Genomic DNA, 25,723 nt, shown 5'->3' on the forward strand with positions numbered 1-25,723 from the left:
ATAATAGAAATCTTACATTCTTATTATAAATTCTTTTAAATTCCAAAATATTTTTTAAAATCCCAATACACCCCTTAATCAAATATACAATTTATTGTATTTCACATTATTTTTTCAATCCTTAATCAAATATACAATTTATTGTATTTCACATTATTTTTTCAATTGAAAAGTGAGAAGATATGCTTTTTTATATCCCTTTTGTAAGATTCTTGCCCATTCACTGTGACTGGTCGACTCAAATGAAAAAACCTTAAACCTCTCTAAAAACCGAACACACAACACAACACAAAACACTGAGCATAGTCTTCAGTGTTATCCTTCTTCCTTATCTCAATAATCAAACAATGTCGTCAACACTTTCAATCCCACTCGGATTCTGCTTCCCTCCAACCGTTGCTACCTCCTTCCCTCACTCCCAAACCAAACCCCAAAACGTTACTTTCCAACGCAGAAAAACAACAACGAAGGCTTGTGCTGCCTCAGAGAACCCCAACCAACGCCAAAACCCGAAGCAGAACCAGAAAGAGGCCAAAACCAAGAACGCTGGCGACGATGATGGCGAAAAGGGTATCAACCCCGCTGGCTTTCTCGCCAAACGCGGCATTTCCCACAAAGCCTTTGCGCAGTTCCTCCGTGAAAGGCAAGAATTTTGGAAAATGAGAATGGAAGTTGTGTGGTGTTTAGTGGAATTTGCGTTTGGCTTTTTTGGGTCTGTTTGGTTTTAGTGATTGTGATGGAAAGTTGGAATTTTTTAGGGGTAACACTCTTCACTTGACACTACACTGACACTTTCCTTTGAGTGAAGGGAATTATTGTAAGTAATAATTTTAGCATATAAATAAAATCAACATTGATATTTTTACACATTCATGATTAGTTATGCATGTGCACATAATATTAACCGTTGATTTTTTTCATCAACAACTGAAATTTCTTACTTTATTCTGTAAGGTAAATTGTTCACTTTAGAAAAGCTGCATCCCTTCTTGTAATATTTAGTAGAGGGGGTAATTACATTATCTTCACACGATATTACACTGACACTCTCCATCTTTTGTTTTTTTGGAGTAACGGTAAAGTAAGTAATTTCAGTTGTTAATAAAAATCTACAATGATATTCCATCATGTTCATGATTTGTTGCGTACATAGTATCAAAGTTTATTTATTTATTTATTTTTCCTTTCAACAACTGAAATTGTTTACTTTATTCTGTAAGGTGATTGCTCACTTTAGAGGAGTTAGATCCTTTCTTTTGGACACCTTGTGCACGGTTACTACCAAAAACAAAAAACAGGGAAGTTGTGTGTAATTTCTTAAATAAAGAGGGCCATTCTAGGGAGAAGTTGGTGTAGTTTTTCATTGATAAGCGTGTCAGTCTAGCAAGTGTAATTATCCCTGCATAAAATGGGGGAAACTTGTTTGTTTTCAATTTTGGTTGTGCAAGTGAATAATGACATGGCTATGATGGGCACCTTTTATTGTTGCCACTGGATTGATTTGAAATTTGATGTTTGACATTATAAGATGTTAATTGTTGGAGTTTTCAGGTATAAAGTATTGAAGGACATGAAGGATGAAATTTTGAAACGGCATGAGAACTTCATGATTTTGGCTTCTGGGTTAGTTCCGTTATTATGTGGCTTTAAGCTTGTAATTTGGTGCACAATTTTGCAGTTTGATTCTCTCAGCTAGAAGCTACATTATTCCTCCTAATGGGTGTTTGTGAATATTTTGACTTACTATCAATTTAATCAACCATGAGTTGGAATATGTGGTGTGTATTATGTTTCTTATCTGTGTTCTTGAAATTAGTTATCATGGAGTTATGATAGTTAGTATTTATTTTACAAAGCTGCGCATGTATTGCTCCAGGTTTGAGTTACTGGGTATGCATCGTCATCCAGAACATCGGGTGGATTATATGGAATGGGCTCCAGGTTTGACATTATCCCCTAGGTTTTCTTTTACAGTCTTTCTGATTCTGAAATCCGTAGTCTAATTTATTTTGTTTATTTTCAGCAAGAATTATTTCTTAATGTTCGATTTTATCACCCTGAGCTTTATATTATCACCCTAGATATTTGGCAAATCAATATGTTTGATATTTCATATGGATGTTCCTCAACTTGAATTATTCTATGCTCTTTGAGAAATGTAGTTAGGTCTTTTATGTCTGAGCTATACCTGCTTTGATCTGTTCCCTGGCATTAATGTAAAACCTCAACTTCTTGCTACTAGTGGCCAACACATTGGCCCTTGCGAAGAGATGTGATACAGAAAAATCATTATTTTGTCAAGTTGCCATTGTCACCAAGAAAAATATGTTGTTTGAACATGATTTTGTCCATCCTTTCTTATTTTCTGACAAGCAAGTAAATGCAGGGGCCCGCTATTGTGCAATTATTGGTGACTTCAATGGGTGGTCACCTACAGAAGATTGTGCAAGAGAGCATTACTTTGGTCATGATGATTTTGGATACTGGTTTATCATTCTTCAAGATAAGCTGAGAGAGGGAGAAGAGCCAGATAAATATTATTTTCAAATGTATAACTATGTAGATGATTATGATAAAGGGGATAGTGGTGTCTCTGTTGAAGAGCTCATAAAGAAAGCAAATGAAAAGTACTGGCAACCAGGAGAAGACCGATTTGTAAATAATCGTTTTGAAGGGCCAGTAAAGTTATATGAGCAGATATTTGGTCCTAATGGACCTCAAACCATAGAGGACATACCGGACATACCAGATCCAGAAACAAGATACAAAGCATGGGCTGCAGAGCATGGACCTTCCCCTACTGCTGCGATTGATAGTGGCAAGGAGTATGACATATATAATGTGATAGTTGATCCTCAATGGCAAGAGAAAATTCGTGCACTGGAACCTCCTGTACTGTACTGGTTTGAGACACGTAAAGGTAGGAAGGCTTGGATGAAAAAGTATAGTCCTGGCATTCCTCATGGCAGCAAGTACAGGGTCTACTTCAACACTGCAAATGGACCGTTGGAGAGGGTGCCTGCTTGGGCTACATATGTCCAGCCAGGTAAATCTTATATTGATTCTTGGAAGTCAGTCAGTTGTCTGTGTGTGTGTGTGTGTGTGTGTGTGTATACACTGATTTGTGTTATCTGAATGATGCTGATTTAATGCATTGCAGAGGTAGATGGAAGGCAAGCTTGTGCAATCCACTGGGAACCATCCCCTGAGCAAGCATACAAATGGAAAAATATGAGTCCCAAAGTACCAAAATCCCTGCGGATATATGAAGCTCATGTTGGAATTAGTGGTTCTGAGCCAAAAATATCCTCATTCAATGATTTCACAGACAAGGTTTCCCCCCTCATTTCTTTGGGTTGGAATTTGTAACTAATCAATTATACATATCTTCCATGTCTATATATTGTAATGGGCTCCATTGAATTTTTACTTTTATTATATGCACAATGCAGGTGCTTCCTTACATTAAGGAAGCTGGATACAATGCCATCCAGTTGATTGGAATTGTTGAACACAAGGATTATTTTACTGTTGGTTACAGAGTAAGTTAAATGTTGTAATTCTTAACTATTTTTCTCACTGTAATTATATTGTGATTGAGATTCTTTAGAAGTTCTTCAAGTTACTAACATGATGCTCACTGGAATGCATGAGCAGGGGTAGGGTAGGAACATTAAGTGGTCTTAGTGTCAGGTGTGTAAATCTGAATGTGAAGCTTCTATTATAGGTTAATGTAACCATGTTAGGCTTTATACTTCTAAGTTATTAGAATATGGAGAATTACCCAATATATCTATTAAATTAAGTATTATTAAATATTAATATATAAGACAAAGTCAGTAGCAATTGATGCTGAATGATTTGTTTGACAAACCAGATTGTAATAATTGATGTGTATGAAATGTGTAAAAGGCATACATTGCTTTTCCTTGTAAGTCATGGCACAGGCTATGAGACTATGTGCACGTATGCCACTTGTATCTGTTCATAAGTTCTGTTCGTTGTTTATTTCTACTCTGACCTTTAGTGACATGTTCAAACTTTCATCGGATTGTGCAGGTTACAAATTTTTTTGCTGTTAGTAGTCGATATGGCACCCCTGAGGACTTTAAGCGATTAGTTGACGAGGCCCATGGTTAGCATTTTTATGCTGTACTAACTGTTGGAATTTTTAATTGTTTCTTCTGATTAATGATGACCTACTACTTTATAAGTTTTGGAGAAGTTCTTTGCACTTAAAAGTGTCAATATTATTGCTGTTCTGAAAAAAAAAATATCAGAGAACTGAAATGTGATAACATGCTGATCTAAGTTGAGATCTCCTTTGAATTCAATTATGACACTCTTTTTATTTTTTTTGGGGATAAAACAATAATTCATTTTGAAAGGGGAGAACACAAAAGCAGGTGGATCAATAATCCTCCTAAATTTATTCAGAAAATAAAAAAGGAAAGAAAGAAATATTACATAGTGAAATAAAAAAGACAACCCAGGCAAGTTAAAAAGTTGTGGATATGAACCTAGAGAAATTCTTATGAAAAACAACAATGTACATAAAACTACATTTTGGCTATGAACATAAGCATGTTCCATAAAGTTGTGGATATGGAAATGTATTGCTGCTATTGAATATTGAAAGGAACAGAAACAGAGAAACAGAATTTTGAGAGGCTTTAGAGAATGGGAATGCTTTATTATTTTAGTATAATGTAGTATATAGGTTATGCAAGACTCTCTTAATAGCATTAGTGGAGACTGTTTCCTTGACTAATATTAAGAGTGCAATTTCCTAGACACTAATACCCATGAACACTAAATGCATTTTGACATGATATACATGATCATACTATTTCCTAAGTAAATTTACTATAATATTTCCAACAGCTGAAAATCCTGGAATTATGCTCTGGCCTAACACAACAAAATCCTGTGGAAGGAGCACAATTCCAGGCATTTTAACATTAAAATTTGGAGACAAGAAGAGCATGCTAGATTATATTAGGTTACTCACTTGCCTTCATTACAATAGAAGGATAACCTTCACTGTGACCAGCAAGCCAACTGGATATTTATCTAAATTAAAGGAAGAAAAGAAACAAAAGCAAGTTAAGCCAGAAATGGTTACTGCACCAGTACATAGTTTCCCTGTTTTGCATTAAAGGCTAAAAATATAAAAATCTATTATATATGATGACAAAATTCTCCTCTTTGTCTTTATTCTGCAAAAGAGACTATTTTGCTAACTCTTCTTTTGATCACACAGGACTAGGACTGCTCATCATCTTAGAAATTGTCCATTCATATGCAGCAGCAGATGAGATGGTCGGATTGTCAATGTTTGATGGATCTAATGACTGTTTTTTTCGTTCTGGTACCTGTTCATACTGCTGAAAAATCGTCATTTAGTGTCATGCAATTTTTTTTGTTTTTTTCCCTTGCCATTCTACTATTAATCAGCCAGTCTGATGTGACATCAGATATTAGTCTGTGAATGATGTTTCCTCTGTTATTTGATGTCAATTCTTGATATAATAAATTTCATCTCTGCATTTTAAATATTTGAATATGCAATTCTTGAAATATACTACTGTTAAAAGGGTAGCCATCCTGTCTCAACAAACTTCTTTTATTTAGATCTCATTGAATTCTTTCTCTGTTTGGTAAGTTGTTTGTTGTCCAATGATAGACTTTTATATGTTTCCTGAATATGATATTTATATTTTCTTTTGGTTCCTTTTTATAAAGAACATGTTGTGTTGAATTTTCCTTTTCTGCTTTGCCATCATTCCAATACCTGTAAATACCAGTTTTGATTTCAACTTTCCTTGTTGAATAGGTAAACGAGGGCAACACAAATTTTGGGGAACGAGAATGTTCAAATATGGTGACCCTGATGTTTTGCATTTCCTCCTATCAAACTTGAACTGGTATATGCAATTGCAAAGCAAAGACACTGTAGAGTACACTTCTCGCTGTAGTTGTCTCTTTGAGTCATGGCCTTTCTACCTGATTGATCAATTAGTTAATTATTTTATACAGAACTTGATTTTTTTTATTATTTGTTATTCGTTTGTTACTTTTTATTGCTTCAGCATTTGGCAGGAGGGGTTGGTATACGCTAAATTACTCATGAAATGATTTCTGAACAGGTGGATTGTGGAGTATCAAATTGATGGTTTTCAGTTCCATTCAGTTTCATCTATGATGTATACTCACAATGGTTTTGCTTCTTTTACTGGAGAATTGGAGGAGTAAGGTCTTTTTCCAAAGTTTATTGCTTCTTATGGATAAATTTACATGAGTTTTAGTTGGTTTTTGCAATGATATTTTAGTTCCAAGACATTGCTGAATCCTAATGCTGTTATGAAGGCATTCACATTGTATTTCTCCCCTTTCAAAAGATTCTTTAAGGTTTCCTGTATCATTGTCAATTTTTTGTTTGTTTCTCCTTATGATACAACTTGACATTTGCAGAATTTCAAGACAATTGATCTGTATTACTTATATTGCTTTTAAAATAGGATACACAATGACAATTAAAAATTGTATAGATTACATATGTTAGTTTCATTCAGGTACTGCAACCAATATGTTGACAAGGATGCGCTAGTATATCTTATCTTGGCCAACGAGATACTGCATTCTCTTCACCCAAATATTATCACAATAGCAGAAGATGTAAGTATTTATGTTCTTTTCTTTTTATTTTATAATTTTAGATACTTTTGCATACTTAACTTGGGTGCATAGCACTTTTTAAGAGTGAATAGAAAAAAGACAAATAGGCCATTTATTGTGAATTGGAACTATGTGCATGCTTCCAAACTGTTTGTTGCCCATGCAGTCAAATGGAAAATAGACTGACAAAAAGGCATGAAGGATGATGAAAGTAAACTTTAGGAGTAACCATTAAAAGAGACTTTACTCTAAATGGGTTTGCAAAAAAGAAATGATTTTTGTTATATCTCATCTCATTGATATCATTTAATCTATGTAGCTGGCACCACCTAGTTGTGAGAAGACTTGGTTGATGTCAGATTAAAAGGCTCATCAAGTAGGTAAACATGTTAAAAAGATAAGCATTTGTCATGATTCAATAAGCCAATATTACAAAAAAAGGAAAAAGATAATCTGCTGTGTCTTTTTTTTATTATTTTTTCTTTCTTTTTTTGGGGAGGTGGGGGGTTACTGAAAATGTGCTTTGTTAATTATTTAATGTAATCTTCCTAATGTTTACATAGTGATTTGCATTTATTCAGTGATTTCCTCCTGTTTCTTTAGTCATTTGCATTTATTCTTCTACCATCCCCTGCCCATAAGTTTTGGGGAGCGCATTTTGGAAGCTAAACAGTCATTATCCTGAGGTCTTCACATTAATATAATGTTTGTATCCATTGCTCAGGCAACATTTTATCCTGGATTATGTGAGCCAACTTCTCAAGGTGGATTGGGATTTGATTACTATGTCAACCTTTCTGTGCCTGATATGTGGTCAACCTTTCTTGAGAGTGTTCCTGATCATGAATGGAGCATGACTAAGGTTGTACTTGAATATAATTGATTATTCTTTCATTAAATGAAATGTTTTGGTTGGCCCTGTTAGTATTTTATTTTATTTTTTTTAATTAAATTCTATAATCATTGTTTTTACTTCTAATGGTGTAGATTGTTAACACATTAGTTTCCAATAGAGAACATGCTGACAAGATGCTTATGTATGCTGAAAATCACAACCAGGTAACTTAACTTACTCAATTTCTAGAACTATGAGCTCTATTTCTTTGCTATTGTTTTGAATTATTCTTTTCTTTTTGTCAGTCCATATCCGGAAGGCGATCATTTGCAGAAATATTGTTTGGTGAAATAGATGAGAATTCAAATCACTATAAGGAATCTTTATTGAGGGGATCTTCATTACATAAAGTATGCTGTTCACTATTCTCTAAATTTACTATTTAGAAGTTAAAACAAGGATTTTGAAATTAGAAATAAAATTTGGTTCGCCCCCCCCCCCCCTCTCTCTCCAAGTTGTTAAGCATTACTGTTATAACATGGGTAATTATGCAGTAGGTTTAGCATAAATAATTCTGTGGGTTCTGCTTCTGAAATTTTTCCAAAATTTCTTCCTCCATTTCTATATTAAAAGTAACATGCTTCTGGTATCTGTGTGTGTGTATCATGTAAGGTGAATTTTCATTCAATTTTAATCATTCTTGATTAATTTTCTTGACTTTTGGGCTAGATTATCCGATTGATCACATTAACGATTGGTGGTCGTGCCTATCTGAACTTCATGGGTAATGAATTTGGGCATCCAAAGGTGAGGATTCCTCGTATTAAGTATGTGCATATTCATACTTCCTTATTCGTGACTGATAATGTATTTGATGTTTTGCCTGTGCCAGAGAGTTGAATTTCCAACATCAAGCAACAACAACTCGTATTTGCTTGCCAATCGTCAGTGGGATCTTTTGACAAAAGATGGAGTTCACCGTGATTTATTTGCTTTTGATAAGGTGATCTAATCTCTTGGTATTAAAAGTTGTGTTCTTGGAACGTAATTGAGGTTGAACTGCTCAAATATTAAATGCATCAATTTGTATGGTGTTTAGAGTTTGCTAATAATTTTTTATTCATAAACAGTATAGGCTGCTAGCGGTTTGTTGAATTCAATTTAACCATGTATTTATTAATCATATTTGACTTGAAGCTGCCTTTTGGATTAGGACACTGTATGTAACTGACCTGTAAGCAAACAAAGATTATTAAAATGCCAAGCAATGAAATTACTTGTACACTTATTTTCAGGATATGATGAAGCTGGATGAAAATGTCAAAGTGCTCTCACGAAATATTCCAAACATTCACCATGTGAATGATAGCTCAATGGTATATTGAATTTTTTTAATTCCTTTCTGGCATATTTGTTGACAGTTCAATGGTATATGTTCTTTTCCTCATTTGTCTAATGGCATCATGCTTTGCTTTCTTCTGTTTATATATACAAGCCCTTGACATATTTGTATTATATATTTTTATGATATACCTTGCCAACCAGTGTCAATTAATTAATAATGTATGTATTAACAGTAGATACTTCTATTATTTGCATTGCAGGTCATATCTTACATCAGAGGTCCCCTTCTCTTTATTTTCAATTTTCATCCAAAAGATTCTTATGATAGTTACAGCATAGGTGTAGAAGAAGCTGGGGAATATCAAGTAAGAGTCAGTTCATCATGAATTTGTAACTTCTCGTGTTATTTTTTTTTTGGCTTAAATCCAATTTTGGTTCCCCTATTTTGCTCAATCTGCAATTTTGGTCCCTCCATTTTAAAATAGAGACATTTGGTTTCTCTATTTTAAAAAATCCACGATTTTAATCCCCTATTTCAAAATAGAGACATTTGGTCCTTCTATTTTGCAAAATTTTCAATTTTAGTCAAGTTCACAATTTTTCCTATGTTTTATTTCTTTTATTTTGATCAAGTTGAATCCTAGACCTAACATATTCATTTAAGATATCATAAAAAAATGATTTAATTAATTATAATGTAAGAAATAAAAGAAATAAAATGCAGATAAAATTGAAGATTGGACCAAAATTGTGGATTTTCTTTTAAAATATGGGGATAAAAAGTGTGAATTTTCTAAAATAGAAGGACTAAATGTCTCTATTTTAAAAGGGAAGAAGTAAAATTGCAGATTGAACAAAATAGGGGGTCCAAAATTGCATTTAAACCTTATTTTTTTCATCCCTGTACTGTTATCTTTGCATATTTCAATCTGTTTGAAGGCATAGTTTTTTAATTATTTTGTTTTAGGCCCTTTGTAGTGATAACTAAGTTTTGCTGGCACAGATTATTCTAAACACAGATGAAATAAAGTATGGAGGTCAAGGGATCCTTAAAGAAGAACAGTATTTTCTAAAAACTATCAGCAGAAGGTACCAATGCTCTTTAAATCTCTTTCCTTTTTAAAGATTTACTTTTGTACTTTTTATTTATTTATTTTGTATCTTTGATGTGTGCAACAAATGTATTGACTATTGACAGAGTTGATGGCCTTCGAAACTGCTTAGAGGTGTCACTACCCAGCAGAACTTCTCAGGTTGATAACTTCGTTGCTGTTATTACATTTTACTTTATTCCCAAGAACTATATGTATCATAGTTATACAATCAAAGACTTGAAATATATCTAACTTGAAGTTACTTTTCTAGGTTCTTATTAGCCCTTATTTGGTGGTATCAATAACTATCACCATTAAGAAAAAAAATGTAGATGTGCAATTTACAGATAAATGCAGAAAGGTTGAAAACACTAATTATCTGATTTTATTGAACTCTATTCTTTCGGTTGAAAACATTGTTCTCTTTTGATGTGTGGGCTCATACCATACCAGCAACTTTTTGATATTCAGTTTGGTGTCCTCTCAATTGTAAAACACTAATTATCTGATTTTGTTGAACTCTATTCTTTGGGTTAAACATATTGTTCTCTTTTGATGCGTGGACTCATATCATACCAGCACCTTTTTGCTGAGGACATAACCTTTTAAGAAATGGCTTTTTCATACACTTTTATAACATAAGTTTATCCTTGAAATTTTCATCCCTTTTTAAGGGGGCACTAAACTAACCCTTAGACCAATGTTTCCCTACAACTTAGCCACAATCTTGATCCCAAAAGCCAACTGTTGCAGTTTGTTGTCAATTTATCTATATATGTGTATCGATTCGAAGTGTTGTGTTTTCTGAAAAAAAAAACTTCGTACCCCATTGCCCAGAAGCTCTTCGCTATGCGAAGGTATGGGGGAGAGATATTGTACACAGCCTTACCCTTGCATATGCAAAGAGGCTGTTTTCTGAAACTATGGATATAATAATTATATGACACTCATTAAATTTTAAGATGCTATAGGGGGAATATGTTGAATGAAATAATGAATAGTTTCAATTTAGACATGTATATTGCTTATATAATAAATAAAACCATATCTACATTTCAGCGCTCAAGTTCTTTGGCACTTATTGTAATTAATTTCTAACTCTATATTCAGGGATTTTCCTCTATTAGTTTATATAAATATAAATTGCACTATAACTATATTACTCCTAAGATTACTCATTGCAAAAGTCATGTATATTACAATTTACAAACCTTCAATCAGATGTTCTGTGCAGAACTTTTGAAGTAATATGCATATGTTTGTATTGACTATGTCTGCTTGACAGTACTAAGGATAAGGACTTCTACCTTTTCAGGTTTACAAGTTAAGGCGGATTTTGAGAATATAAGGCACACTGCATCTATGGAAGTAACTTTCAACCAGAATTTCATGACATTTTACCACTGAATGCTTTTCTTTGGTATGTCTACCAATGTAAGAAAAGGATAAGATTAAATATGATCCACAGCATACATGTAAATCTACATGAAGGAGCAGATGTTAATTGAACGGGTTGATGGAAAGCCACTTTCTAAGTTGTGGGTTATTCTAAAATCCCTGTGAAAGCTTTCAGAGCAATGAATCCTAATCCTAAATTTATACAGATGCAAGATACTGAAATATGGCACTTCATGTTTTAATTACATAAAACTAAGATCATGCTTGCAAACCCCATTGATTCATGTACCACAAATGTGCTAGGTTCTGTGTAGAGTTGCTTTAGGCTTATGAGGTGGTTTTTAGGAGGAGGATTTTATAGGATAGGAATATTTGTTTTTTCATATTTAAGTATTTAACATTATATTCATAAAGCAAAGGGGAGTGAGGTGATTTTTTTTATTGATGTAATTAAAGCCATTAGTTGCACTGGGACTGACTTGTTGGTTTCTTTTACCTTAAATTATAGTTATGCATGTATTGTCTGTATATTTCAGCCTAATTATGTCATATGAAAATGTAAATTTCCTAATTAGAAGATGCATCAAATATCTGCTGGAAGATGAATCTTCACATTATGGCTAGTAAACATTTTGATCCAGATGCCAAGCTGCCAAAATTGCCTGATGAATCGTGGGCGTTGAGTGAGGAAAAAAAAGTGATTAATGGATGTATGTTCATGTTGAGAGCACCTTGAGTGTGCATTTTTTTTGCATTTTTTTCTGAGGTATGTTTGTGTTAGAGGGTGAAGGAATAATGTATACGGTGAACATGAGAGTTTAGAGTGTTTATGCAATGTGTGACCTTAGAGTTGAATAAGGGGGAAAAACTGAAAGAAAGGTTGAAAAAATGAGTGATCATTAATTTTTAATTAAACTTATACATTTTATTTAAGGCTTAATTTTTTTGTTCTTACAAATGTTGAAAAAATGAGTGATAATTAATTTTTAATTAAACTTATACATTTTATTTAAGGCTTAATTTTTTCTGTTCTTACAAATGTCACTTTTTTCTTTCAGTCTATGTATTTGTTTTTAATTTTCCATCCTTGTAATATTATTTTTTTCATTTTTAGTCTCTGTAATTAAAATTTACAGTAAAATTATATTAATGATTATTTTAGTCAGAATTCATTAAATTTATTAAAATTTTATTTTCATTAAAATTATATTCATGATTATTTTAGTCAATATTCATTAAATCTGAAATTAATCAAAAAATTGTTTACAAATTTAATATACATTGTTCATTATCATGTGCCTTAAAAACTTGCCTTGTACTACTAATGTAGAGTCATTAAAATTAGTTTTTAATGATTTAATTAAATCTACTCACTTCAACTAAGGTATATTTTATTCAAAGATGGAAAATTTTATTTTTTTATAGTCTTATTCAACTCAAATAAAATTGGCTCTAATGAAAAATATATGCACCTCTACATAATAATAAAAAGGAAAATATATGTAACCTATAAAAAATTTATTGCAGTATTCTGTATTCCTCTAGTGTTAAAAATAAGCAAAAAAAAAAATCAATAATGCTAATAAATAAAGTTAATTAACACTATTTAATTTTATTGTCATTTAAAAGTTAACTTTTTTGCTTCTCAACCTTGATATCAATAATAAACAAGAATTAATAAAAGTAAAATCTCAATTAAGTAAATAATATTTTGAAAATGGTTTCATTCAAATAGTGTGAAATTACTTCCAATTTATTTATATTTAAAACTGAAAAGAGTGTAAAATTTCAAATGGATATTAATAATATATTGTTAACATTATATTTTCAGTATTTTTAAATTTTCTTTATTATTGAATAAAATACTATATCAATTTCACCAAATTATTTAGAATATGAAATTTCATCAAATAATAAATAAATATCAATACAAGTACTTTTTCTGGTCAAAAGAAATTTATTTATTTAAACATCAATAAAGTGAGTACTCTCTCATCATTGATTAAGAAAAAAAAAGAAATACATTTCTGGTACATAAAAAGGGAAATATATTTAATAAAAAAATTATTTATTGAATTAAATTACAATATAAAAACATTTAAAACTTAAACAATAAAAATGTTTAATAAAATCTGTAAATGCTTCTCAATTGAAATTTTTAATTATATTTTGTAATTTTTAACATATATATATATATATATATATATATATATATATATTATCTAATACATAAAATATATTAGGTTTAATTTCAAAATCCGCATTGATTAAAAATTTGATCAATATTTTCTTAAAAAATAAAAACTTTAAAATTGTTTAAGGAAAAACTAGAATCATAATCCTTAAAGTAAAAAACATACTCTTCTATAACTATGCTCAAATATTCATTTAAAATTTAAATTTAATTCTTTTTTAATTTATTATATTTTTATATTATATATTATCTTTTAAAATATAATTTATAAGATTAAATTCTATTTTCACATAAATTAAAATATGTATATTTATATAAATTTTATTTTTATTTTAAATATTATATATTATATTTATTTTTTTAAATAATACTTGTGATTTAGTGACAATATTTTTTAACTATATTAAGATATTCATGTTATTTATTATAATATAGATAAAAAAAATAATATCAATAAATTACATACATAAATATTTTTAAAAATATAAAATATTATTATTTTATTTAATTATGCATCTTTACTATATAATTTAATTCTTTAAAAAAATTTCATACCTAATTAATTAAAGTTAAATATAATTAAAAAAATACTATTATAATAAATAACACGAATAACTTAATATAGCTAAACAAATACTGTCATTAAATCACATATATAAATATTAAAAAGATAATAAAATTTTATCATTTTATGAAATTATAATTTATGTAAAAAAATATACATTAAAGATAAAAATTATATTATATATTTACTTTGTAAAATAAGTTTTGAATAGTATGATAAAAATACATAATATTATAAAAATATAATATAAAATAAAAATAAAGCTTATATAAATATGTATTCTAATTTATGTGAAAATAGAATTTAATCTTATATATATTATATTTTAAAAGATAATTTATAAGATTATATAAATATAATAAATTAAAAAAGAATAAAAATTAATTTTTAAACTATTTTCACATAAAACTTATATTAACACTATATTTTGTACTAAATATTTGAATGGACACCTAGGTATAGTGGTAAAAAAATGTATTTTTTTACTTCAAAGAATATGATTCTAGTCATTCGAATTAGTACTGTGTTCATGTTTGGTTTAATTTGATTTTGTATGAAAAGTCATCCAAATCAAATTTTAAAAATATATGTGATTTAGTTTTTATTTAAAATAAAATTGGAACTAAACTAAACCAATACTTTGTAGGTTAGTTCGATCTAATTTTTATTAAAATATTATTTTGTTAAAAATTATATAGTTTTTTCATATTTTAAATAAAATTACATTAACAAAATTGTTAATAATAATATAGGAAGCTGATTAATATGCTAAATCTTCTATAATAAAAGTATGCAAAAATTCATCTACTTTTAAATCAAATATATTAAAAAAAATTATATATAAAAGAAAGTAATATATATTACACTTATCTATATATATATATCATTAGAAAAATATTATGAAACTCAAATGACAAACACATGGAATATATAACACTAAAGTAACATGTGTTAATACAAGTATTACAATTTGATTCTATTTGAATTAATTTCAAAACACAAATTGTTGTACACTGAATTGAACTAACTGATTTGAGGAAAAAATATCCAAACAAATAAAAAAAATTAATTTAATTCATTTTTCAATCTCCAACCATATCCAACTTTTGATGTTTGAGCTTAGATCGGTTTAGATCTTAATATCCCTACTGAATAGCATCCATAATCCTTAAAAACAGAAAAACAAACCCAAAGTTATGCATCGATCGCAATTCACAACAGGTGCATTTCTGTTTAGTTGCATGCAAGCCACGTGTCCCTCTTCGCATAAAAAAGTAAGAAAAAAACAAAGAAATCACGGTTTCAATTTCAATTTTCAAATACAAAAAAAAAAAAAAAAAAAGAAGTCTTGGTTGGGACATGCGGTGCGGTGCGTCGTTGTCCTTTTTTTTTTTATTTATTGTTTCTTTAAAATGAGTAAAAGAAGAAACAAAAAGAGACCAAACCCAAAACAGAGTTAGTAGAGTGAGGCGGAAGCAGAAACCAAACACAACTCAATCACGAAAATGTCGAATTTGCCCCAATCGCTGTCGATGGGCGCGGCCTTCGGCGGCGGTGGCGCTCCAACGCCGTCTTCCAGTGGCGGCGCCGGAGCACAGGGCTCCGGCGCTGGCAAGGATCGGAAGATGGCGTCCGCGGAGCAGCTCGTGCTCGAACTCAGCAACCCTGAACTCCGTGAAAACGCGCTTCTCGAACTCTCCAAGGTAAACCCTAATAAATAGCCCTTTTTACTTGCTCTTTCGAGTTTCTGCTTCATTTTTTCCTCGTTTGAATTATTTTTGAATGTGAATTGAAGATTGGAGTCTCTGCTTTTGATTTTCTGAGGGTGTAATTAGGGTTTGTTTTGTTTATTTAATTGTTTGTTTTTGTGTGTGTCTGTAAATATGAGTTGAATATTTTTTTTCTTCTGATTTTCGAGTTGGATGGCTGTTTTGGAGCTCTGTGTCCCTTTATTGTTTGTTTCCCTCTTTTTTCAGTCACTTTGTGTAAAAAATGTTTGTATGTATGTAACTGGTAGGGGTGAGAATTGGTTTCATGGCTTTGGGCTTGTGTTCTTAATTCCCTTATGTTAAATTCAGCGACATGAATGAGATGGGTTTATTGAATGTTGGTTAGGATACATTTGAATTTATTTTCTAAAAGTAAGTGGAATTTGGAAACAAGAAATTCATTCCCTTGTTACACGTTGCTGGGGTGTTAGATTGCCGTGTTTTTCATATCTGGAATTGTATAGCTGAAGTTGGAAAACTGACTTCTCAACAAAATTGAATGAAAGACAATGGTAAAAAATTGATACTGCTGTAGGGGCTGGATTAAGGAAATGGTCCTTTTGCCAGTCTGGTCACACGTCCTAAATCAATTGTGAAAATGTGGTCAACCTGGCCGAATCGGCTGTTACCAGCCTCTTCTTCACAAGGTGCCTCCATCTTGTTTCTCGGACTTCTTTTTCTTTTTACTCTTTTGGTGGAACATCGAGGATGCAAGCGTCATGGACTAAGACATATTAGTGCATGCACAATATTTGTAAAGAGACATTGGCTTTACTACTTAAATCTCAGAGACTCAAAATCCAATGACCAACACAATTTATAATACAGACCCAGCATGCTACAACACCATTCTCCACGATCTAGAACATCTCAGAACAAAGACCGAACTCCATAACATAGAGAATAGAGACCCAACCGCTTACCAAGAGTGGTGTTTGGTATCAAATGCGATTATTCACAGGTTTGGAGGCAATGCATAATGGTTTGTGGTTGTGGGTGTCTGTGGTGGAAGAAAGAACGAAAACAGAACTTGGTATCAATCTTTTCGTTGGCAAGACCTAGTATTTGAAACAACTTACATAGTAAAAGACTAAAAGGTAAAGATTAAAAGAAACTTAAAAATAAAAAATATTATTATTATTATATATTTATTTGAGGGCGAGCCCTGGTGCAGCGGTAAAGTTGTGCCTTGGTGACTTGTTGGTCATGGGTTCGAATCCGGAAACAGCCTCTTTGCATATGCAAGGGTAAGGCTGCGTACAACATCCCTCCCCCATACCTTCGCATAGCGAAGAGCCTCTGGGCAATGGGGTACGAAGTTTTTATTATTATATATTTATTTGAAATGAAGCCAAATCTTGAGTTACCTAGCCTTAGTTCATTTGAAGCCATATTAGGTAATCATTTTGAAAATAAATTAATGGATGCTTTTTGTCGTTGCCGAGTTGTGTTAGATGCATATTGATATAGGATATATGTCGGACATTGATACTTTTGCATTTTCGGAATACTTGGGTTTCATAGAAGATGACTTTGTCATAATTTATAGATTAGTCATTGCTGGAACCCAAATTTTTAGTTTAAAATTTTGGAAGCAAGAATGATTAGCCGAAGCACCTAGAAGTTGACATTTAGCCGAATAAGGAGATCAGTCAGCTTATGCTGATTAAGCAAAGAAAGAAAGGGAGATATATTTGCTTTGATTATATTAGCATTTGTGGAGTTTGAGCTAGTTTATAATTATGATTTAAGATATTTATGTGAACCTGTGTCTGGATCTGATCCAAAAGATATGGTGTTTTTGGGCAAGTGCCTAATTTCAAATTTATTTTTTTGAGTAGAAGATAGTGGTTCCATAAAAATAGGAACTGGTAGTGGGTTGAGCGTGCCTAGAAAATAGGAGATGGTTTAGCCAACGTACTTAAAGTCGAGTTCCAGCAAAGCTAGCTGAATTCAGGTGATTGAGATAAGAAGCTAGCCGAGGTCATCCAAATGGAAGAGTTGCGGCAGTTATAGGCACTTTGCACGATTTAGGCAATTATCCTGACTTATGTGGATATATTATAGTATAAATGTGTGTTAAGAAACTGTACCCAAGGACCTTTTGCCAAAAAATACAATCAAGTTATTCATTTCCAGTTCGTTTTTGCATTCCTTTACAGTCTTTATGTATAAATATATGAATCAAATGATGACATAATGTTGTATTTTAATTCATGTCTTAGATTAATTACACAGACATATTATTTAAAACTTATAATATTATTTATCAGAACTACATATTTGAATAGATTGCTGGTTGAAATTTGAAAGAAAAAAAATTGAACACAATAGGTTACTACTATTTTCTAAAGAGTGGAACCTGGGTTCAAAATTGAAAACTTTGAAATGAAATGTTAGGTTGAACAAGAACATGAACAGGATGCTAGGTTCAAAATGTTAGGTTGAACTTGGGTTCATGACAGCTTTGATCAATTCGCAGAAGTTGGCTTCACCACGGCTTTGATTGATGTGAAAATACTAGGTTCAAAGAATTAATGTTTAACTGTTTATGGTTTCTTAGCAACACTTGTTTGGTAATTTGGATCAAATATTAGATCCCCTTTCAGACTCATTCACCCGCAGCTAGACTCATGATTTTGTGCAAGTTTGATCAATTCTACTCAAGTCCATCAAGTCTATTAAAAATTAGTTTGAGTGAGTTAACTGACTGAGTTTGCAGCTTTACATCTCACTTCAGTTCTTTATTTTCTCTGTTCTTTTTTACAAGCTCTTGTCTGGTTTGTCTTCTAGTTATTGTAATTTGGCTTCTTTTTTCTTGTAAATGTTTGGTGTTGCTGATTTATGATGCAGTCATAGAGGCATCTCATCAATGTCTTTCTTCCATGTTTTTTGCATTTTAGAAGAGGGAGCTATTTCAAGATCTTGCTCCGTTGCTATGGAATTCTTTTGGTACTATTGCTGCACTTTTGCAGGTATGCCATCTGACTTGAGTTACATACTCCTTGCCTGTATTGTTTACCTTACTTTGCTTTAATCCTTCTTGTGAATTTTTACTTAGCAAGTTTGTAAAATTTTGAGCTTATACGTTTCTCTTTTCTCCTTATGCTTTTCTTACCTATCATTCCATTATGATCAGTTATATCTTTTGATAAGTTGATGTCTTGACTTGATTCCGACTTTTTTCCTTTGCAAAACCAACTTTTTATTTTCATAAAAAACTGATGGGATGGTGATTGGATGATAGAAGTAAATGGTGATTGTGTGATATAACTCAACTTGTTTGAAACTGTTAACTCTAAAATTGGTCATAATAGCTTAGCCAATCATGTTTCTGTAATTAGTGAGCTTTTATACTCTCAGTTTACTCTCCAAACTGCATTTTTTCAGTGCATTGTTCCTTGTTTAATTTGTATTTTATATTTTAGTCTTTGCTGTGAATGTATGTATACATGATTTTGATGATGTCAAAAGAAGAATTAAACAAGGCTCATTTTGCTTCAAGATTAATACAAGATTGTTTCAACAAACAAAGCCTTGATTCAAGATTTCTTCAAGATCAAGCCTTGCCTCACAATGAAAGGTTTCAAGTCATTCAAGGCACATGTAATCGATTACCAATACATGTAATCGATTACCAATGGTTTGAAAGTGTGTAATCGATTACACATCATATGTAATCGATTACCAGAGACTCTGAACGTTGGGAATTCAAATTTTAAATGAAGGGTCACAACTGTTCAAGAAAAACAACTGTGTAATCGATTACACTAATTCTGTAATCGATTACTAGAGAGGATTTTCAAGGAATATCGCCAACAGTCACATCTTTTCATTAGATTTGTGAATGGCCATCAAAGGCCTATAAATAGGTGACTTGGGCACGAATTTTATGCAGAGAGTTTTGCTTGACAAAAATGTCTTATCCTCTCAAAAGACAATGAGAGAGATTCCAAAAGAACTTCATTGTCAAATGCTCTCTCAAAAGAAATCCTTGGCCAAACACTTGCAAAATCTATAAGGATTCCTACATGATCTTTATTGTAATATTCTTCTCTTGAAGAGAGAATTCTTCTTCCATTCTTCTTATTCAATGAGATTGGTTAAGGGACTGTGAGTCTCTTGTTGTAAAGGATTCCTGAACACAAGGGATGGGTTGTCCCTGTGTGGTTCAGACTTTGTAATGGATTTTACAAAGATAGTGGAAATCTCAAGTGGGTTGCTTGAGTACTGGACGTAGGCACGGGTTGTGGCCGAACCAGTATAAAACTGTGTTTGCATTCTCTCTTCCCTTATCTTATTTAATTTTTTGCAATCAATTGTGTCTTGCATGTTTAAAGAACATTGTTAAATTGATTGTTGTTGCTTCTTCTGTATTCTAAGCCTATCCCTCTTAAGATTATTGAGGCCACAAGGTCCAACATTTGCGTGCCATGTGCATTGTGCCTTCATTTTCTCTAGATTTAATTTGTATTCATATTTTATAAATGTTCATGCCCATGAACAAACTTATGTCTCGTTTCATTCCTTAAGCATTGGATTTTTGTTTGTTTTTTGCCAATGGCAAGTTTCCTCTCAATTGTCCACCACTTACTAGGATTTATTTTTTATTTTTGTTTCAGGAAATAGTTTCAATATACCCTGTTCTTTCACCACCAAATCTTACTCCTGCACAATCGAACCGAGTATGCAATGCTCTTGCTCTTCTTCAGGTCAGATGACTTATTGTGTTCAGTATTTTACTGTGACATTTATTTTATTTGTTAGTGAATTGCTTCATTACATGACTGCCATATTCTAGATCACCAAACTATGCTATTTGGACTTTTAAATTGTTTTTAATAAATTTTTTATAAAAATGTCTAGGAGGTTCGATTTTTGGGGCGTCCTAGACTAGATAGGATTAGCAATGAATGCATTAGAGCAAAAATGGGGATAGCACGCACCTATTGTAGAAAAAATGGCAGAATCTTGCCTTAGGTAGTTTGCACATGTGTGGAGAAGACTTGTAAAAGCCTTATTAAGAAGAGTAGATCAGATGGAGGATAACCCTATTACTAGAGGTAGAGGGAAAATTATAAGTAAATTAGTAAAACCATTTAAAAAGGTTTAGAAGTAAATGGTTTGACTAAAGACATGATTCACTATAGAACATTATGTCATCCTTTAATTCATACAGCTGATCCCACATGGTTGGCAAAAACTTGGTTGTCGGAAAAATGTCAAGGAGGCATAGCCCATATAAAAAGCATAGATACCAAACTTTTTAGAATAACGTTTTAACCACATTCTTGGTTTTAACACACTAAATTCTGTTACTTCAATGATGTGTACTGTGGTGGCCATAAAGCTGTGAAGTGTGAACCATTGCTTAACAGAGAAGAATTATATCTGCATCTTACATGATTCTGACTAGTTAATCAGCCTCAGTCAATGTAAACATGCAATTATATACACACGAGCACACTCCAAAATACTCCAAAACTCTCCAAGTAAATATCAAATTTAAAACATGCATTTGTCTATTACATTTATACTGACTAATATCAAAAGGACTGGAACAGAATACATTATGCAAGTCTGGTTATTTTGTTTTTGACAGGACAAAAGAAAAGAAGACACCAATGAGTACTGTTTTTTTAAGTTTCTTATTTCTGAAAATCAGTTGCTTAGAAATGAGCAAGTCATAAATATTATACTTCCTGTGTGATCATTTTGTCATCTTATCTTCTTTCAAAACATGTTATGAAGAAAATAAACAAAACTCTAATGCTGCCAAGTTTTTTTCCCTTGTAATCTCTTTTTTCAGTGTGTAGCATCTCACCCTGATACAAGGATGCTATTCCTCAATGGTATTGTCACTTTCCTCATTCATGTAAAGGACTTTGAACTTCTGTCTGATTCTGTATTGATCAACTTTGTGTTACATGTTCTGATAGTGATAGAATTAGCATGTTTGTAAAATAAGCATTTTCTATTTGCTCATGTGCTTTAGAAGATGCTGTCAGCTTTTTTGTATTTGGTTTATTGCCATCTGGGTAATATGATGAATTGGAAGCTCTGGAAACTATAAGATCAAGAGAGCATTGTAGGGACATAATACAAGTCAAGTTGATGCAAAATAATAGACTGCATATGGACTCGTGATTTAAGGGGGGTTGATTGAATTGTCAATATTAGCCTTTTAATTTGATTTCTCTTTATGATAAATGTACTGTATAAACAGAATGGCAAATTCTCTCCTTTTGCATATTTAATTCCTTCTACTTGAAAATTTTCACTGTAATATATAATGCATATGTTGGAATCCCTGTTTGCTGATTGATTTGGCTTAGTCTATGTTTTATTTTTAATTGATATATAAGATGGTTTTTGAGGGTATCTTATCCTGAATGATATATAAGATGGTCTGCTGAAAATTTTCCATCCAATAAAAAGCTTTTCTATGAATAGAAGTTAATCTTGTCATTGTCTCATCTTTGGACTTCCTATTTTTATTTTTTTTCTTGGATCGGCTAGGACTTCCTTTGTTGCTTGAAAATGGAGTTCCTTTCTCCCTCTATATATAGGTTGTCACACCTGATTTCCCATTTTAGCTGTCATAAGATTTTCCTTGTTACTGTCGTTGGATTTTTTACTTCCAATATCTATACACCTCTAAGCCTTTTAGGCTAGAAGAATTTAGTTTATTTATTACCTTTTTCACATTGAATAGTAGTGGGATTTCTTTGACATCACAAGATCCATTCCAGTTTTTGCTTGTTAAAGGATAGTACATGAAGTGTTTGATATTTCATACAATAAATTGTTGCACTTGCTTTTTCTCCGTTGCAGCTCATATACCTCTATATCTGTATCCCTTCCTTAATACAACAAGCAAGTCAAGACCATTTGAGTACTTGAGGCTTACCAGCCTTGGTGTCATTGGTGCATTGGTGAAGGTATTTTTTCCTTGCTCATTAAGTTGTTGGATGCAAATATCACAAGAAAACAAAATTATATGGCAATCAATATTGAAAAAACTTATCACCAAAATCCTTGACAAAAAAATCTCTAAATCCAATTTGTTAGGATGAATTCATCACTATTATCAAGGAACAAATTAGTGTTCCCACTATTTATGTTACATTATCATTGTTTTTAAATTTTTTTTTGTAATCCCTATTTCATCTATTCTTTTGTTTTTGTTAATTCTGACATTTTTCCTGGCTGATTTTTATTCACCAGGTTGATGATACAGAAGTTATAAGTTTCCTTCTTTCAACAGAGATAATTCCTCTATGCTTGCGAACCATGGAAATGGGCAGTGAGCTATCCAAAACAGTTGAGTTTACTGATTCTTCATTCTTTGGTAAACTTATAGCATCACATTATTTGTCTGGTAAATTGGATTTATTTTCCATTTCCTCCCTATTTCTTTGAGCTTCTGGTCTCTGTTTCATCGACATGTATATATGCATTTTTTTTGTAAGCAAATATGTGTGTCACACTATCTTGCTCGTTCCAGCACAGCTAATCATACCTATGGCTTATCCGATTGTGCATATGATTCATATGATGATTAATGAGATAGCATAAGATAAATTGACAGAGGAACCTTTACTTGAGGAGAGTGCCTTTGAGATCTGAGATTATTGTGAAGCATTTTGAATAGTTGGTCTCAATTTAAGCTTCAAGCTATTGTTATGGGGCAGTATAAACTTTATCAAGATGTAATTTGAGCACTGGCATCTGTACTGTATGAGTTCAAATACAATTCTGTATCTTTAAGCCAAATGTTTGTCATAGATTCACGGTTTTGTGTTATAATAAACTTTTGATCTCCTGTGTTCTGCAGACGTTAAGCCTCTTGATCTTTTTAAATTGCCACTGTTGTTTGATCATCTATATTTTCATAAATAAATAATAGTATATTGGAGCATGGTTGTCTAATGAAAGCTCTACCACCCCCAGGTTGCAACATTTATTGTTCAAAAAATTCTGTTGGACGATGTGGGCTTGGACTACATTTGTACTACAGCGGAGCGCTTTTTTGCGGTAGGTCGAGTTCTGGGGAACATGGTGGCAGCTCTAGCTGAGCAACCTTCATCTCGTCTATTGAAGCATATCATTCGATGCTATCTTCGCCTGTCAGATAATCCAAGGTTGGTTACTAATTTACAACTCCATGCATGTTTGTTCCTTCTTCCACCTAAACTGCCTCTTGCCATACATACCCTTTTTGTTATCAATTTTCAAAACTCTAATTGAATTTCGGTCTGGTTAAAACAGGGCTTGTGATGCATTAAGAAGCTGTCTGCCAGACATGTTAAGAGATGCTACTTTCAGCACTTGCCTTCGTGTAAGTACCTCTAGTTCCCGTGATATACGAGTGAATTGCTAGATTAAAGAAATCATAGGTTGTAGAATATTCACTCTGTACACCAAGAACTTTAATTTCAGAGCTAAAGATTTTCCATTGGCCCTCATAAGAATATACATGCTTTGTTTGTTTGACATTATCTGGTCTTGATTTGATTTATTCAGGAAGACCCCACAACTAGGAGGTGGCTACAACAATTGCTTCACAATGTTGGAGTGAATCGGGTTCCTGCACTACAAGCTGGAGGAGGTTTCGATCACATGATTGTGACCTGAGTATAAACCAAGATCTTGCTTCATTGGTGCTATCAGCATTTTAGGGTCCGTTATATCTATATTTCATGGAACTTGGTTTTTCAGAGGAAAAGGTTGTAAATTATTGGTGCGTGGAAACCAAGTTAGAAGACATTTTCTTTCTTTATACCCCTCCCCTCCTTGTGCGGTTAAGCTTATATCAAGACATTGAGGCAGTTTTTACTCCTTAAATGAACTTTGAGTAGGTACATTATGATGTCAAATTTTCAATAAAGTTAAAGGTATTCTTAGAAGGTGGCATTTTATAAACGCAATCCTTGTTTAAGGTTATGGATAAGATTTGGGGTCTGCAATAATATTTTTCTCACAAAATTATAATCAAAGCGAAGTAATTAAATAGGGCAGAATATGTTTAGTTTCTCAACTTTTCACACTTTTTGATTTTAATGCATCAGGTTTTGGTCTCAAAGTTATTTTTCTGTTTGTTTTTTTAGTTCATCATGTCAAGTGTTTTTGTTAAATATTGATGTGGCAGTAAATTTATGATAATTTATTTTTTGGCAGTTAAAAATTATCAGAAATTATTTGGTGGAAAAATTTAAAATGTGTGGATCATTTTCGGGGGGTTAAAAGTTGTCGGAAATGGTCATTGAGACACCATCAAAACACCAACACTACACAAATTAATTAAAGAGAATAACCTCTTCTCATTAAACTGATCCACGAAACCTACTTTACAAACATGAGCACATAAAGTTTGTGCATCCCGTGTTGTGATTTTTCATTTTGATTCTATTTCAATTTGCTTGTTAATTCTTTCATTTAGTCATTTGTTTTGGAAATTGGGTGTTTAGGGTCTTCTATGTATTGGTTCTAGTTGGGGTGGTGTTCTTGCTTTTAGAGTGTGTCATTTTGCCATAACATAACACAGTGTCCACCAAGTGTTTGATGGTTTGCCTAGATTACCTTTCTCCTTGGTCGCCGTGGCAAATCTCGAGAGGAGGAAGGATTACTTGATTTGAAGGCATTCCTTGATGGAAATGGTGGTGGTGTGGCTAATTGCCGAGATTCTATACAAGTGGGTTGCACGGATATGTTGAGAATATGATATGTGGAGTATGAGATCTCACAAAATGGGTAAGATATGTGTAGGGGTTGATAGTGAATGCATCCTCAGAGTCGTTGTCGCTGGAGGTGTCATCGGAACCACCATTCGAGCTTTCATCAGGG

General features: G+C 32.2%; 2 protein-coding genes across 2 annotated transcripts; both read left to right on the forward strand.

The window, feature by feature from the left end:
• The first annotated feature begins 216 nt into the window (after nt 1–216).
• Nucleotides 217–11,877, forward strand: LOC114397560 (1,4-alpha-glucan-branching enzyme 3, chloroplastic/amyloplastic). The gene is made up of 21 exons (XM_028359650.1): nt 217–643; nt 1,552–1,623; nt 1,877–1,941; nt 2,387–3,046; nt 3,161–3,333; nt 3,453–3,542; nt 4,060–4,135; nt 5,264–5,371; nt 5,837–5,927; nt 6,150–6,251; nt 6,576–6,678; nt 7,403–7,540; nt 7,666–7,737; nt 7,819–7,923; nt 8,243–8,320; nt 8,406–8,516; nt 8,809–8,889; nt 9,118–9,222; nt 9,861–9,946; nt 10,056–10,110; nt 11,267–11,877. Exons 1-21 carry the CDS (start codon nt 348–350, stop codon nt 11,297–11,299), a joined length of 2,700 nt encoding a protein of 899 aa, XP_028215451.1. The 5' UTR covers nt 217–347; the 3' UTR covers nt 11,300–11,877.
• A 3,657-nt stretch (nt 11,878–15,534) lies between these two features.
• Nucleotides 15,535–24,807, forward strand: LOC114396802 (CCR4-NOT transcription complex subunit 9-like). Its single transcript, XM_028358971.1, has 9 exons — nt 15,535–15,811; nt 18,781–18,852; nt 20,500–20,589; nt 21,687–21,729; nt 22,712–22,818; nt 23,105–23,200; nt 23,831–24,021; nt 24,149–24,218; nt 24,404–24,807. The coding sequence occupies exons 1-9, from the start codon at nt 15,614–15,616 to the stop codon at nt 24,512–24,514; spliced, it is 978 nt and encodes a 325-aa protein (XP_028214772.1). The 5' UTR covers nt 15,535–15,613; the 3' UTR covers nt 24,515–24,807.
• Nucleotides 24,808–25,723: the final 916 nt, after the last annotated feature.

This window comes from Glycine soja, chromosome 18 (assembly GCF_004193775.1).
Source record: "Glycine soja cultivar W05 chromosome 18, ASM419377v2, whole genome shotgun sequence".
NCBI lineage: Eukaryota > Viridiplantae > Streptophyta > Magnoliopsida > Fabales > Fabaceae > Glycine > Glycine soja.

What these genes read in the sequence shown, in the direction of transcription:
- LOC114397560 (XM_028359650.1), top strand. Translation starts at nt 348, where the DNA reads ATGTCGTCAACACTTTCAATCCCACTCGGATTCTGCTTCCCTCCAACC. An exon ending in TCAATGATTTCACAGACAAG is followed by an intron (nt 3,334 to 3,452) that starts GTTTCCCCCCTC and finishes TGCACAATGCAG; the next exon opens with GTGCTTCCTTACATTAAGGA. An exon ending in CTAAAAACTATCAGCAGAAG is followed by an intron (nt 9,947 to 10,055) that starts GTACCAATGCTC and finishes GACTATTGACAG; the next exon opens with AGTTGATGGCCTTCGAAACT.
- LOC114396802 (XM_028358971.1), top strand. Translation starts at nt 15,614, where the DNA reads ATGTCGAATTTGCCCCAATCGCTGTCGATGGGCGCGGCCTTCGGCGGC. An exon ending in CGCTTCTCGAACTCTCCAAG is followed by an intron (nt 15,812 to 18,780) that starts GTAAACCCTAAT and finishes TTTGCATTTTAG; the next exon opens with AAGAGGGAGCTATTTCAAGA. An exon ending in CGCCTGTCAGATAATCCAAG is followed by an intron (nt 24,022 to 24,148) that starts GTTGGTTACTAA and finishes TGGTTAAAACAG; the next exon opens with GGCTTGTGATGCATTAAGAA.